The sequence below is a fragment of the Barbus barbus genome (assembly GCF_936440315.1).
Source record: "Barbus barbus genome assembly, chromosome: 2".
Lineage (NCBI taxonomy): Eukaryota > Metazoa > Chordata > Actinopteri > Cypriniformes > Cyprinidae > Barbus > Barbus barbus.
The window spans coordinates 17,644,939-17,660,037 of NC_136730.1; the positions used below are offsets into that span (position 1 = coordinate 17,644,939).

Here is a 15,099-nt window from a genome sequence, read left to right on the forward strand (position 1 = left end):
GTTTTGTTACTTTATTTGTTTGTTTGGCAGCTCCCTCCCTGCAGCAAGACCTTCCAGGAGGCCCAGAGTGACCTGAACCAGACTGCAGCTGATCTGAATCAGTCTGCAGGTGATGTGGTCCATGCCTCTAGAGGGACCACTGTCAAGCTTGCAGATGCTTCTGGGAAGTTCAGTGAGGACTTTGATGAGTTTCTGGATGCTGGCATTGAGATGGCCGGCCACACCCAGGTATGATATGTGGAGCAAGAACATGAGAATGTGGATAAGTCTTCCTTTTCCTGAAATAAGTCATATTTGGTTGTTTAAGAGTAAGGATGATCAAATGCAAGTGATTGGGAATTTGAAGAACATCTCAATGGCCTCCAGTAAGCTGCTGTTGGCTGCCAAGTCTTTATCTGTGGATCCTGCAGCAGGCAATGCAAAGAACCTGCTCGCTGCTGCTGCCAGGTACTTCACCCCATGTTTATTTATGCATGTTTTATATATGCTGTTGTTTCTGTCTTTTAACCTTCTCTCTCACTGCGTGTTTATTCAGAACGGTGACTGACAGCATCAATCAGCTGATTACGCTGTGTACCCAGAATGCCCCAGGACAGAGGGAATGTGACAATGCTCTAAGAGAGCTTGAGGTATATACAAACAATGCATACAGTGCACACTAAGTAATTTGTTTTAATATTTGAAAAAAAGGCATATTGTCTCTTTTTGTGGGTTACAGGCTGTTAGGGGACTGCTAGATAACCAAAATGAGCCTGTCAATGATGTCTCCTACTTTGACTGCATTGAAAGTGTTATGGAGAACTCTAAGGTAACAGAAACATAACTATTACTGGAGGTTTTACTTGGAATACCATCAGGATTTTTATTGCAAATGTTTATTCAGTACTGTTACAAGCAAATAAATATTTTAATATTTTCTGAGTCAGAATGATTTCTGAAGGATCAAGTGACACTTATGATGCTGAACTGCAATATTCATTTAGCCTGTTGATACAGTTAAATGTTGATTCATATCATTAGATGATAACCGATCTGTTATCCACCTCTTTCTGATATGTAGATTCTTGGTGAGTCTATGGCTGGGATCTCTCATAACTGCAAGACAGGAGACGTTCCAGCATTTGGAGACTGTGTGGGTGGAGCCTCTAAAGCTCTGTGTGGTCTGACCGAAGCAGCTGGACAAGTAACCACTCTGCCCTTTAATGTCACAATTTGTTCACAACCATTATACATTTTTACCTCTGAACACTTTATCTTTATGTATGTATCAATCATACTTGTTTTTTGATGTGTCTCTAGGCTGCTTACCTAGTGGGTGTGTCTGACCCCAACAGCCAAGCTGGACATCCAGGCTTAGTGGATCCTATCCAGTTCGCTCGTGCTAATCAGGCAATCCAGATGGCTTGCCAAAATCTTGTTGACCCAGACAGTAGTCCTTCCCAGGTAGCGTCAGACATTAGGCATGTAATGTTTGGACTTGAGCCCAAATCTTGTCTTTCTGCAACATCCTGATCTGCACTTTTAAAGCCAAAATATTAATATGTGCATGTTGCAGGTGCTCTCAGCTGCCACCATTGTTGCCAAGCACACCTCGGCGCTGTGTAATGCTTGCCGACTTGCCTCTTCTAAGACTGCAAACCCTGTGGCTAAAAGACACTTCGTGCAGTCAGCCAAAGATGTGGCCAACAGCACAGCCAACCTGGTCAAAACAATCAAGGTTAAACCACTCGTCCTTCATACATTAATCCAACTTTTATCCACTCCAGTGACATCAAATGATTGTTCTCTAACATTATTTTCTAACATTTTCCTCTTCTCTCCCACCATAGACTTTGGATGGAGATTTCTCTGAAGAAAACCGTGAGAAATGTCATGTTGCCACAGCGCCGCTCATTGAAGCTGTTGACAGTCTGACCACGTTTGCTTCCAATCCAGAGTTTGCTAGTGTTCCTGCCCAGATAAGTAGAGAGGTACGAGGTTCTTCTTCATTGAATTGTTATTTACGATTGTGTCCTCCTTGTTATTCATATTTATGTTTTTCTACTCACAATTTAGGGTTCTGCTGCACAGGAGCCAATCATCCAGTCGGCACGTGCCATGCTTGATAGCTCCACCCACCTTTTGAAGACAGCTAGGTCATTGGTTATGAACCCTAAAGATCCACCCACATGGTCATTACTGGCGAGCCATTCACGCACCGTGTCGGACTCCATCAAGAGCCTCATTACTGCTATCAGGTACTGCAACACACATATAGTCACAGTTTTGTAGTTTGTATGAGACCTGCAAAGTAGAAATTAGCTACTATTATTTTTTTTATTTTTTTTACAATAACTTCAATTTTCATGTAATTTGATATTACAGGGATAAAGCCCCTGGCCAGAAGGAATGTGACTCAGCCATTGATAATATCAATAAATTCATTCGAGATATTGAGCAGGCTTCTCTTGCAGCTGTCAGCCAAAATCTTCCACGTAGAGACGAAGTGTCGTCTGAGGTAAATGTGTGTTTATATTGCAACTACTGGGGATTTTTTTCCTCTCTTTATTTTCTTTAATGTTTTTCTGGAAAATCAACTAATTCATGTAGAAACAACATAAAGATGTACACTTTAAATTACGTTTTCTTTTAGTTTTTTGTACTATGAATGAAGGCAAGTATAGCTGATACTGATGCCTCTATTGCCATAACATTACAGAAACATTTAAAGCCATAATTTTTAACACTTAATTTGCAGAACAATTTAAGAAGTGTTCTTAAATTGATCTCTACATATGTCCATTATAATAATATCACATGTAGCTGTGAATTTAATATGATGTGTATTTTGTGATTATATAGTATAGTGATATCTCTGTCTTCGTCTGTGTCAGCTCTCTCTGTTTGAAAGAACTGGTGGTTCACTTTTTCCCCACACTTTGTTTTGTGCATTTGTTTTCACAATAAATAAGACAATTACGAGTTAAAACTTCAGTAACAATATTTTTATGTGAGGATCAGGAAATTACAGTGGGTTTTCTAACCAGGAGTCCTTAACCATTATTGTATGTTTCAGGCTTTGCAGGAGCAGTTAACATCATCTGTTCAGGAGGTGGGTCACCTGATTGAGCCAATTTCCACAGCAGCAAAAGGAGAAGCAGCCCAGCTGGGTCATAAGGTGACTAAAATTGCCTTTACAGTCTAAAACTAATTGTCACATAGTTTTCAACCCTATTGCATGCCATATTTAACTCCAAACCTACGTCTGTCCCTCAGGTCTCTCAGTTGGTCAGTTACTTCACTCCTCTTGTATCTGCCTCTATGGGCATGGCTTCCAAAATCTTGGATCATCAGCAGCAGATGAACCTTCTGGATCAGACCAAGACTGTCGCTGAGTCTGCTCTACAAATGCTGTACGCTGCCAAAGAAGGTGGTGGAAACCCAAAGGTACTTCTCATTCATTCATTCAAATTTGAAGTTTTCTTCGTAGAAATTCTTCGTAATTCATTAACTCATTTGTCTTCAGGCGGCTCATACCCATGATGCCATAGCAGAAGCTGCACAGCTGATGAGGGAAGCTGTTGATGACCTCTTGCTGACCCTGAATGAAGCTGCTAGTGAGGTTGGCATGGTCAGTGGTATGGTGGATTCGATTGCTGATGCCATGGGCAAGGTAATAACCCACAATTACTTTTGGATTAAAACGGCCTTAATACACATTGTAATTCCATTCAGTTGAAAATAATTGACATTTTAAGTTTTTTTAATCATTTAAAACAGCCATGTAACACATTTCAGTGGTCTTGTCATTCTGTAGTTAGGTGAAGGTACCCCATCAGAACCAGAAGGTTCATTTGTAGAATATCAGACCACCATGGTGAGATACTCCAAAGCTATTGCTGTCAGTGCACAGGAGATGGTAAGCAATCATCATTTTCTACACTTAATGTTTCATATATTTCTTTATATCATAAATATTTATTTATGGACTTTGGTGTCTAATTTCACACTTCGTTCTCTTCCACAGATCACTAAATCAGTGAGTGCTCCGGAGGATCTGGGCAGTTTGGCCTCTCAGGTCACTGCAGACTACAGTCAGCTTGCAGTTCAGGGACATCTGGCTGCTGCTACTGCTGAACCAGAGGAGGTGACCCACATATAGATGCATGGTCACTCTCTGTATTTCTTTTTCTCGCACACACATGCTGACCCTTGTGTTTGTTGGTGATTGTAGATTGGGTTCCAGATAAAGACACGAGTGCAGGAACTGGGGCACGGCTGTATTGTGCTCGTTCAGAAGGCTGGAGCACTGCAGATCAGTCCATCTGACTCGTTCACAAAGAGAGAACTTATAGAGTGCGCACGTGCTGTCACAGAGAAGGTATTAAAAACGCAGAACTCACAAAATTAAATTATATGCTTTTTGCACAGTTTCCTGTCAATGAGTTTTTGGTGTTTTCTGTTTAATTGTCAAAATCTGCATATAGTAGAAGTGTTTTTTTTTTTTGTTTTTTTTTAATGCAAGTTTGTTTTCTGTAGGTGTCTATGGTGCTTTCGGCATTGCAAGCCGGTAATAAGGGCACTCAAGCCTGTATCACTGCTGCCAGTGCTGTATCAGGCATCATCGCTGACCTGGACACCACCATCATGTTTGCTTCTGCTGGCACACTCAATGCTGAGAACGATTCAGACTCCTTCGCTGATCACAGGTACAGTGGGGTTACAGTGCATATGCAGTGCAATGGGGGCTTAAATGTAAAAAAGGGGACTTTATATGGAGTAATTCCAATTTAAAATTTACTATAGTAAAATTATGATCATACTTTATTTTAAGATCCAATTCTCTCTATTAACGAACAATTAACTATGAATTTTGCCATAATAAACTCCTAAATTGCTGCTTTATTAATAGTTAATAAGGTAGTTGTTATGTTTAGTTATTGAGTAGTATTATGGATGTAGAATAAGGTCATGCAGAATATGTGCTTTATAAATACTGATAAATACTGATAAATAGCCAATATATTAATAATAGGCATGCTAACTAGTTAATAGTGAGAACCCTATATTAAAGTGTTACCAAAATATGTGTATGCATAATTGTAAAAATAAAGTCCTTCACGTGTTCTTGTACTTGAACTGCTTACACTTCACATGATAGGCCTGTTGGTGGCACTTGGGCTTCATTTAGGAGTAAATTGAACACTACTTACAATTAATGAGACTACCTCTACTCTAGCAATTTCAGGTTTGTTAAAAAAAAACAGACACTGGCTGCATATTTTCAACCGATTTATAAATAAAATACCATGAGGGGAAAATACCGTCCCACTTCACATTGTCCAATGAAAATTGTGCTTGCTTTTGTACGCACAGTATTGACCACAATATTACTGTTGATAACTGTTGAGAGAGAGGCAGTTATTAAATTAAGTAATTGGATATTAAATATAGAATACATTTTTATATAGAATTTCTTATTTTATATACCGACGTTATTAATATATTGAATTTCTATTTTATTTACTTCATTTATATATTGAATTTATTTTATTATGTATTTTCTATATTGAATTTATTTGTATACTTGATTGGTTTTATCACTTGAGATGAAAGAGACCAGGGAGTGATACTAGAAACATGGAACAGCACAGGAGATTGGTTACCAGAGAAATCTGTCAAATATACAATTTAACAGTAAAAAAAATATGACCCCAGAATGCTACAGTTGACTAAGCAGAATCGCATATTAAAGAGTAATGCTAATAAATGTGCCTAACCAAGAAGGCAGCATATGAAATCATTTATATGTACGTAAGCATTATATTAACATTTTTATCACTTCAATTCTCTCTCTTTGTTTTTAGGGAGAATATTCTGAAGACAGCCAAAGCATTGGTGGAGGACACTAAGAACCTTGTTTCAGGTGCAGCATCAAGTCAAGAGAAGCTGGCCCAGGCCGCTCAGTCTTCTGCCAAGACCATCACACAACTCACAGATGTGGTGAAATTGGGAGCAGCCAGCATAGGCCCGGATGACCCAGAAACGCAGGTGAGAGCCATGGAGAAAGTGATGAAGACAGATGAGAAGTCAAACACAGGGACTTACCAGCACCCGCTCGTAGCTCATCTCTCTGGAATGCACATGCGTTATTGTCATTCATCTCCTCCTAGGTGGTGCTGATCAACGCAGTGAAGGATGTTGCTAAAGCTTTAGCTGAGCTCATTAGCGCCACCAAGTGTGCGGCAGGAAAAGCAGCAGATGACCCCTCCATGTTCCAGCTCAAGAGTGCGGCCAAGGTACGACTCAAAAACACTTCTGCATAACATAAATATTATTCTCCCTTTTCCACATTCATACCTCAAGAGCACAGAACTTGGTAAGAAACACTCCATCTAGACAATTAGCTGTTATGAATTTGTCTCTGAAACTGTAATCTCCCAGTTGTCCTTCAGAAATCTGGCTGCTCGGATGGAAATGTCTCCTAACTCAGATATGAGTAAAAGTGTTCTGGTGAGAAGCTCATTCCAGTGTGTGCCATTAATCAGATTAATTATTAATGAGAAAATTAATGTTTTCTTCTCCATCAGCTACTATCATTCCCATTGCACACTTAGTCCCAAATATTGCGCGATAAAATGAACTACATGCTCTATTAATGGTATAGTTCTGCATGAGTTTGGATTCATTCATTTTTAGTATTCAAAAAAAGGTGATTTTACCAGTTTGACCTTAGATCAGTGTTATTTTAGTATCATGTACTGTTTTAAATATTTATTGATATTTTGGCATTTTTTTCATATTTTGCCACTTTTGTTTTAATTAAATTTTAAGTTATAGTCATTTTGTTTATATGAGAGAGAGGGGTTACTGGTGTGTGTGTGTGTGTATATACAATTTCTTTCAGTTTTTTTTTTTTATTTTTTTTTATGATTAAGTTGCCAAGGAAACATTTAATATTTTAATTTAATATTTGAATAATTTCATTTCATTTTTAATTCAGTCAGTGAAAACAATGTCTTTTATAAATTGAGAAGATAGGAGAAAATAAGTTGTTGTCTATAAATTGCTGGTTTCCAAAGGTAGACATGTTTGCAATAGCGAACTTTGCCATCAAATGTTCTTCTGTAGAAGTTCAACTGCGAGTGGTGTTCTTCTCAGATGTGAAATGTAAATGTATGCCTTACGTCTGCGTGTTCAGGTTATGGTAACTAATGTAACATCCTTACTGAAAACGGTGAAGGCAGTGGAGGATGAGGCTTCAAGAGGAACCAGAGCTTTGGAAGCCACTATCGAGTGCATCAGACAGGAACTCACGGTAAGTTGAACACGCAAGAAAAGCGCATAATACTTTAAACTGACCTTAATTTTGACCTGTGTTCAAATATTGCTTAAATATATACGAGTTGTGACGAAGCTGAATGTAAAACATTTAAATGAACAATTGTGTCGTCATCAGGTGTTTCAGTCTAAAGAAGCCCCTGAGAAATCAACCACTCCCGAAGAGTTCATTCGCATGACGAAGGGCATCACCACAGCAACCGCCAAAGCTGTTGCGGCAGGAAATTCTGCCAGACAGGAAGATGTCATCTCCACAGCAAACCTCAGCCGCAAGGTCATAGCCGATATGCTGACCACGTGCAAGGTGTGTGCATATACTTGTTTTCTGCCTGTGTCTCTCTGTGCTTCATCATCGGTAGATTATCAAATGTGTTTTTGATGCACACAATGGAGTCTAATGTCTTCCCCTCAGCAAGCGGCGTATCATGAGGAAGTGAGTGCGGAGGTGAGGAGCAGAGCTCTGTTATACGGCACTGAATGTACCAATGGATATATAGAGCTCTTAGAACATGTTCTACAGGTACAAACACAGTCATTTACACACACAATGAATCTGCATGGTGCTTTGATGGTGCTTTTGTTCAGGATTGGTCTTAACCAGAACCGTTTATATGCAAATATTTCTTTCAGGTCTTACAAAAGCCAACAGGTGACCAGAAACCGAAAATGGCGATGTTCTCTAAAAAGGTTGCTGCAGCTGTCACTGAACTGATTCAAACTGCAGAGGCAATGAAAGGTAAGAGATATTTTGTAACACACACCTTTATTAAAGGAATAGTTCACCCAAAAATGAAAATTTGATGTTTATTTGCTTACCCCAAGGGCATCCAAGATGTAGGTGACTGTGTTTCTTCAGTAGAACACAAACGAAGATTTTTAACTCAAACCGTTGCAGTCTTTCAGTCATATAATGGCAGTCAATGGGACTCGCGGCTTTGAGAGAGAAAAAAAACATACACATACAAAACCAAATTAAACCCTGCGGCTCGTGACAATACATTGCGGTCTAAAGACACGAAACGATCGGTCTGTGCAAGAAACTGAACAGTATTTATATAAGTTTTTTTTACCTCTGATCCACCGCACTGTCCAACTGTCATGAGCGTGTTCACAACAGCCGGAACACGTTTTCTTCTTCTTGCTTTACGGCGGATCGCAGACTGAAAAGTGCATTGCCGCCACCTATCTCTCAAATGGACCATTGACACTCTATGTACAATCTCAATTAGGAGTGTCAATGGTCCATTTGGTCCAAATTTTCATTTTTGGGTGAACTATTCCTTTAAGACAAACATGTTCACTCTGTGTACTTTGGGGATACTTTGGATTTACTGTGCTGAGTAAAGTTTCCTATTTTTCCTGTCTCGCTTAAGATGAGGGTGAGTACCATAAGATGCCAGTACAAAATAATTCCATCTTTCCGGTCTTCATTTTAAACATTTTCTTATTTAACCACATTTGTGTCTTGTTTATTTGTTTTGTGGTATTTCATTCGTGTTCAGCACTGTGACTATATTAATTACTCTCTGGCTTGCTTTGTTTTAAAATCACCATTATTATTTTTTTATTCAGCTGACACACATTCAGTCATTGCAGCATGCCGCCCATGTATTGGTTCCAGGCCTTGCCAAACATTAGTTAATTGTGTGTATTTTGTATTTAGGCACTGAATGGGTCGACCCTGAGGATCCCACTGTGATCGCTGAAACCGAGTTATTGGGAGCTGCAGCCTCAATCGAAGCAGCAGCCAAGAAACTTGAGCAGCTCAAACCAAGAGCCAAACCAAAGGTAATATATACGTGCTTAATACACTCTTTAAAGACTACGCTAAATTGATGCATTGTAAGGGCACTGTGCGGTGCTCTGTAATATTTGCAATTGTGTAATGAAATATAAAAGCTAGTGGTCAAAGGTTTAGGATTTTTGTAATTTTTTGGGAAAATATTCCTTATGCTCACCAAAGCTGCATTTTAATATGTACAATTTATTCAAGTGATGGAGAAGCTGAATTTTCAGCAGCCATTTCTTCAGTGTCACTTGAACCTTCAGATTTCATTAATTTATTTTGATTTTAATTTCTCAATTAAATGCAATGGACCTCAATAGAAAATAGTTCAGTGTTACTGTATTTACTGTCTTTTTGATCTTATAAATGCAACCTTAGTGAGCATAAGAGACTTTCAAAAACATTCCAGTAGAGTATTTGTTTATTAATATTATAAATTATGATTACCGCAACTATAAACAGTCTAACATAGGGAGGGATTCTTATTAACTCTTCAAGATGTTACAACTGCATTTTTCATGATATTTTAATTTTTGTTTGCAGCAAGCTGATGAGAATTTAGACTTTGAAGAGCAGATACTTGAGGCAGCCAAATCTATCGCTGCAGCCACCAGTGCTCTTGTAAAATCAGCTTCAGCAGCTCAGCGAGAACTCGTAGCCCAGGGCAAGGTAAGAAAACAGTGTGAGCTGCAAAAAAATGTTTATTAATCAGTCTGTAAAATTATTATTTATAGCAGCCTTTTTTTTCTTTTTTTTTTAGCTTTTCATTTACTGTTTTACCCATTTTTTTTTTTTTCCTTCCTGAAGGTGGGAGCCATCCCTGCTAATGCTGTGGATGATGGACAGTGGTCCCAAGGGCTAATATCTGCTGTAAGTCCTTAAGATTAAAAAGTGCTGATAAAATGTCTTCATATTATTCCTTTATGACTTCTCTGTTTGTTCACTGTTACAGGCACGCATGGTTGCCGCAGCCACCAGTAACCTCTGTGAGGCAGCGAATGCATCAGTCCAAGGTCATGCCAGTGAAGAAAAGCTCATCTCTTCTGCCAAACAAGTGGCTGCTTCCACTGCACAGCTGCTGGTGGCGTGCAAGGTTAAAGCTGAGCAGGATTCAGAGGCTATGAGGAGGCTACAGGTATATTCGGTTGCATGAAGAAAAATACTAAATTCATTCTGATATTTTAAATGTTAACTGCACTGTACATGTTCACATAAAAGCCTAGGCTTACATTACTGCCTTCACTGAACATGAATTTCATAGGCACATTTCTTGAACTTCTCATGTGTTATCTGCAGGCTGCAGGCAATGCTGTGAAACGGGCCTCTGACAGTCTGGTTCGAGCTGCCCAGAAAGCTGCTTTCAACAAGGCGGATGATGATAATGTAGTGGTCAAGACCAGGTTTGTTGGAGGAATTGCTCAGGTAAGATTACAAGCTGAATTCTATCTATGGTTAATTCGATAATAATTAGTTCATAATAATAATAAATAATGTATTGGTAATTAAAATAATATTATTTAAATGATTATTTAATTTTTTGTTGTTGTTGTTAATAATAATAATAATAATAATAATAAATATATTTATATAGACACTGAGCTCTGCGTAAATGCAATGTAATACAAAAATACTCAGAATAAGTCTAAAATGCATCTTCAGGTCATTTTTATTGCTTATATGATTTTATAATAATAATAGTAATATTTATTTTTTATTGTTTTATTATTATTATCATTATCAACAGATCAATGGATAGATGGATAATTAATAAATATATCAATTAAATTTGTGTAGACAACAAAAAAACAAATACTCAGAATATCTTTTAAATGCATCTTCATAATTTGATCTTTCTGACTGCCCATACATTTGTAAGGATGAAAGAAACCTCAGATACTTTTGATCTCCTGAGAAACAGACAATACAAACATACACAGGCATCTTCAAGACACCCCACAGAGTGGAAGTGCAGGAAACTTCCCCTTCTGTCCATTTGTTTCTTTTTAAATCCCTTCACCCATCCTTCCTTCTACTCAGTCTGCTCAAAATGATTACATGAAAATGCCAACGCAAGTGAACTAACAGTCATGTCTGGTATCATTTGAAATGTCTCGGTGTGACTGGTACAATGGTCTCATTTCTACAGAAGTAAACTAAAAGGTAATAAAGATTTGAAGATTTTAGAGATATTTTGCTAACTGCAATAGGTGTGCCCTCTCCCAGGGTCTTTCATGCAAATTACCTTCTGTTCCCTTTGAGGTGTAAACTACCCAGGTCTGGGACCTGGGTTAATGCAAATTCCAATTCTTGGTACATGCCTCCATTTGGGGGATGTTTTATCTTGGTTTTGTATTTTTGTACTTTGTAAAGGATTGCAGCAAAAGGGTCGGGGCCTTCTGTAGTCAGAATGAGCCTGTGGTATACGAAGTGTGTTCACACACTTCATACTATGTATTTTTCTCAAGTCAGGTATGCATATTTCTCTTAGACTCATCTTTGAGATTTTGATGTTTTATATTGATTTGATATCTTTGAGTTGGCTTTTGTAATTGACATAATACATATTTACCTCACTAATAATAAATTGTTACATTTTGATTTTATTCTGTTTTACTCTGTAATTATTGACTCTAGTAGATTACGATATATCCTTGTTACCCCATTTCCTGCGTCAGGTTAGTAACGGACTAAAATTCAGTTGAGATGGAGCATAGGGCACACCAACTGTATCTTTAGAGATCCGGCTAACATTTGGTATTAGTTCAAGTGTACTTAGATTGTAAGAGCTTATAGTGAATTTCTGTTTAGGTCAACTGAATGTTGTTCGACCAACCTAAATAGGGTGAGCCTAACCTCTGTTTATTGAAATATTATTCTAGCTAAGTGTACATGGGGAAACCATGGCATGGCCATACCAAAGCTACTATTAGGGAAAGTAATGTTGGTCGGCTTATATCTATAGTAGTGGTCGTGACCTCTGACTAAGAAATAAAGTGTGTACAAATCTATGGGCGCTAAATATAAGTACTTTTAGAATGAGCAAGCATAGGAGTAGCCGTCTAAAGTATTAGCCAATTACCTCTGTCTAATAACCAAGACTGACGAGAATGTGACCGTAAGATACGCTAACAACAGCCAAAGCGATATCTTTGAGCGACATGAGCACCCGAATGAACGAGTACAATAATATGAAAGAATAAATACAATAATCAGATGTCTAGATAAATTATCCTATGAATGATAACATTTGTCATTCTAACCCAAATGCGAAGTCATTATAAAATGGAGTCAGATTTGAATTAACCTAAATTTAATAACTTTTCATGCTGAAAAGACCGAACACACAGGAAACCTTCATCCACCGTTGCATACCTTCCTTGGGCCAAGAGCGTGGGCCAATACAATAAATTGTTTTTTAAATTATTATTGGGGTTTTTCTGGGACTAAAAATTATAATAACATTTTGTATTTTAAGATTATACTCTCCCATATTGGCTTTATTCAGTTCATATTTAATTTGTGCTGTGCTTTGTGTGGCTCAGATTATTGCTGCTCAGGAGGAGATGTTGAGGAAGGAGAGGGAGCTGGAAGAAGCCCGTAAGAAGCTGGCACAGATCAGACAACAGCAGTACAAGTTCCTGCCAAGTGAACTCAGAGAGGATGAGGACTAAACAGAAATGCTGGCTTCCCTTTGATCAAATTGTCCACCGTTTGATTTTTGCCTTCAGGACACTGATGAATTTCTCTATAGTGCAGTCCATGTGACACCTACTGAACTGATGAAGGGTTATTGATTGTTGACTGGATTATGAATTTTTAAATATTTCAACTCTTGAACATTTCAAACAACGACCGTCTTGTCTCTTTAACTGTGAATGTCCATGCCTCCTCCACACCCTCATGAAGAAGCTTCGAATTTCTGGCATGAATCTGAACTTGTGAATGTGTGCATGAAGATTTGGAAACACGTTACCGTGTGCTCAGAACAGCCAGGATTACACTTTTGGGATTGGATTGTTGAGGAAAAAAATAAATGAACTCTGTTCGATCTCAGTCATTTAAATAAAGCATTTATAGGGTTTCAAACAAGGTGCAGACTTTAATGCTTACATCATTTAAATTCAAGAAGACTGATTGTTAGAGACTCCAGTTGAAAGTTTAACATTTGTACATTTGTAATGGCGAGATAAAGTTTTTTATGCTTCACTTTCATTGCTTCGAAGTTCACCAAGTATACAAATAAAAGATATTTATGTAGACAAACAAATGTGCGTGAATGTGCAATGTAAAACAAAACCACTCAGAATAAGTCTAAAATGCATCATCTCCAGTGAATTTTTCTTGCTGCCCATACGCTTTGTGAGAATATAATGACCGGAGGTAGTGATTGATGGATTAAATCTGGAGAACCATAAAATCATACTAACCTCAGAAGATCTGTGGAAATTCCACCTCCAACCCCTTAGAACTGACGTTATACCACAGCAGAATATTTCTTACAGAGATAAAAATCCAAATACTGAATGTATAGAATCACTCCTATTGTTGTTTTGGGCACAAGGATGTACGTTTAAAAGGATATGGCTAAATGAATGTGTTGCACTTCACTTTATGTAGAGCCAGACATACTTTTCTTCTCATACTGAAATTACTGGCCACTGCAGTATTTTACAGTGCTGTTTGTAGCTGCTTTTATTTTCTCTTCATTATATCTCTAAAGCCTCTAAACCATTTGATGCTGGTATGACTTTCTGATTTTTAGCCTTATGCTCTATAGCGTGTCACTTTTATGCTTGTATTTTACTCGTATGCAACCCTGGAAATCTGTTCTCAGTGCTTTATTGCTTTGCCACAGCAACTCTTCTGTCTCTGGCTTTATGTACATTTAGTTTCAGTGCCTTAGTTTATCACTGTCAAATGAACATATCAGTTCTCTGACTGTAGGAGACAAGATCAAGTGTTTATATTCTGGCTTGCATTCACCAGAGTGTGTGTGTGTGGAAGCTGAGTTGCTGCTAATATGTTATTACTTTTGTGCTCTACTTTTCTGCTCTATGAATTGCTACAGCAAGACATTGTCATAAAGTGGCCTGTGAAACTCACTTTAAGCAGTTCCCCCTTTAGATCTGCCTAGAAAGTGTCTGTCTGCTTCATGTTGCTGTAAATGCTTATGTACAAATGTACGACTGTATGTTAAGACCGCACACTTTTGTACTGCATTTCTTGTGCATGCTTCTTAATGGCAGAGTTGGAGAATGATCGATGTTGCCAGCTCATGCATTGTGTAGACGAGTATAGACGTCTAAAATATTGCGAAAGTCCTGACAGGGACTCCACTTTTTGAGAAAACCAATTGACTTTGTTTATTTGTGGGCGTCTTTGAACGATTGCCTGTAAGAACATTGCGGTAAATCAAGTTATACATGTAAAGCTTCTACCGATATGGAAGAACATTTTAATTTAAATAAAGGGTTTCAAAGTATAGTTCTCTTCACATGATGTTCATATGGAATGTTTTTCTTGTTCCTTTGACCTGAAAGTGAATTGGCAATGAAACGGTACAGTATAATGCTGGTTGTACAGTGAACAGTGTTAGAGGGTTAACTATCACAATTCTTATTTTTAATGTTTCCTCGTACATGGTATATTAGAGAATTTACTCTACTCTCTCAAAAACATTTTCATCCTTCATTGATTAAAGTTGTATATTACAAAAACATTTGAGCCTCAGGTACCAGTCACTTTCTTCATGCTCTTTAATCATTTTGATTGTGGTTAATGTGTACAATACTTTGTTAATAACATTATTATGATTATTATTTGTGTTATTTTTTTAATTCATAGTTTACATTTTTTAATGCATATAAATAGATAGGGAAATAAATATACTGGAAAGTGTAGTATAATAAAAAGTAGTTGCGACATTGTAAAAAGTTGTATTATAAAATAGTTGGTTGCTAAAAATAATTGAAAATTTGTTAGAAAATAAGTTA

The 15,099-nt window shown here is 37.7% G+C and overlaps 1 protein-coding gene across 1 annotated transcript in view; it reads left to right on the forward strand.

The window, feature by feature from the left end:
* LOC306843981 (talin-2-like) overlaps positions 1 to 14,818 on the forward strand; it is a 50,569-nt gene extending 35,751 nt beyond the window's left edge. The window contains exons 29-57 of the mRNA XM_079375763.1: positions 31 to 228; positions 308 to 447; positions 536 to 629; positions 719 to 808; positions 1,061 to 1,183; positions 1,300 to 1,443; positions 1,556 to 1,717; positions 1,830 to 1,970; positions 2,056 to 2,237; positions 2,365 to 2,497; positions 3,056 to 3,157; positions 3,256 to 3,426; positions 3,506 to 3,652; positions 3,797 to 3,898; positions 4,007 to 4,126; positions 4,214 to 4,360; positions 4,519 to 4,688; positions 5,847 to 6,030; positions 6,153 to 6,278; positions 7,181 to 7,297; positions 7,439 to 7,624; positions 7,733 to 7,840; positions 7,951 to 8,056; positions 8,984 to 9,108; positions 9,650 to 9,775; positions 9,914 to 9,976; positions 10,059 to 10,241; positions 10,403 to 10,528; positions 12,649 to 14,818. Coding sequence (XP_079231889.1) covers positions 31 to 228; positions 308 to 447; positions 536 to 629; positions 719 to 808; positions 1,061 to 1,183; positions 1,300 to 1,443; positions 1,556 to 1,717; positions 1,830 to 1,970; positions 2,056 to 2,237; positions 2,365 to 2,497; positions 3,056 to 3,157; positions 3,256 to 3,426; positions 3,506 to 3,652; positions 3,797 to 3,898; positions 4,007 to 4,126; positions 4,214 to 4,360; positions 4,519 to 4,688; positions 5,847 to 6,030; positions 6,153 to 6,278; positions 7,181 to 7,297; positions 7,439 to 7,624; positions 7,733 to 7,840; positions 7,951 to 8,056; positions 8,984 to 9,108; positions 9,650 to 9,775; positions 9,914 to 9,976; positions 10,059 to 10,241; positions 10,403 to 10,528; positions 12,649 to 12,777 — 3,945 coding nt within the window. The 3' untranslated portion in view covers positions 12,778 to 14,818. The remainder of the gene's footprint in view (positions 1 to 30; positions 229 to 307; positions 448 to 535; positions 630 to 718; positions 809 to 1,060; positions 1,184 to 1,299; positions 1,444 to 1,555; positions 1,718 to 1,829; positions 1,971 to 2,055; positions 2,238 to 2,364; positions 2,498 to 3,055; positions 3,158 to 3,255; positions 3,427 to 3,505; positions 3,653 to 3,796; positions 3,899 to 4,006; positions 4,127 to 4,213; positions 4,361 to 4,518; positions 4,689 to 5,846; positions 6,031 to 6,152; positions 6,279 to 7,180; positions 7,298 to 7,438; positions 7,625 to 7,732; positions 7,841 to 7,950; positions 8,057 to 8,983; positions 9,109 to 9,649; positions 9,776 to 9,913; positions 9,977 to 10,058; positions 10,242 to 10,402; positions 10,529 to 12,648) is intronic.
* Positions 14,819 to 15,099: the final 281 nt, after the last annotated feature.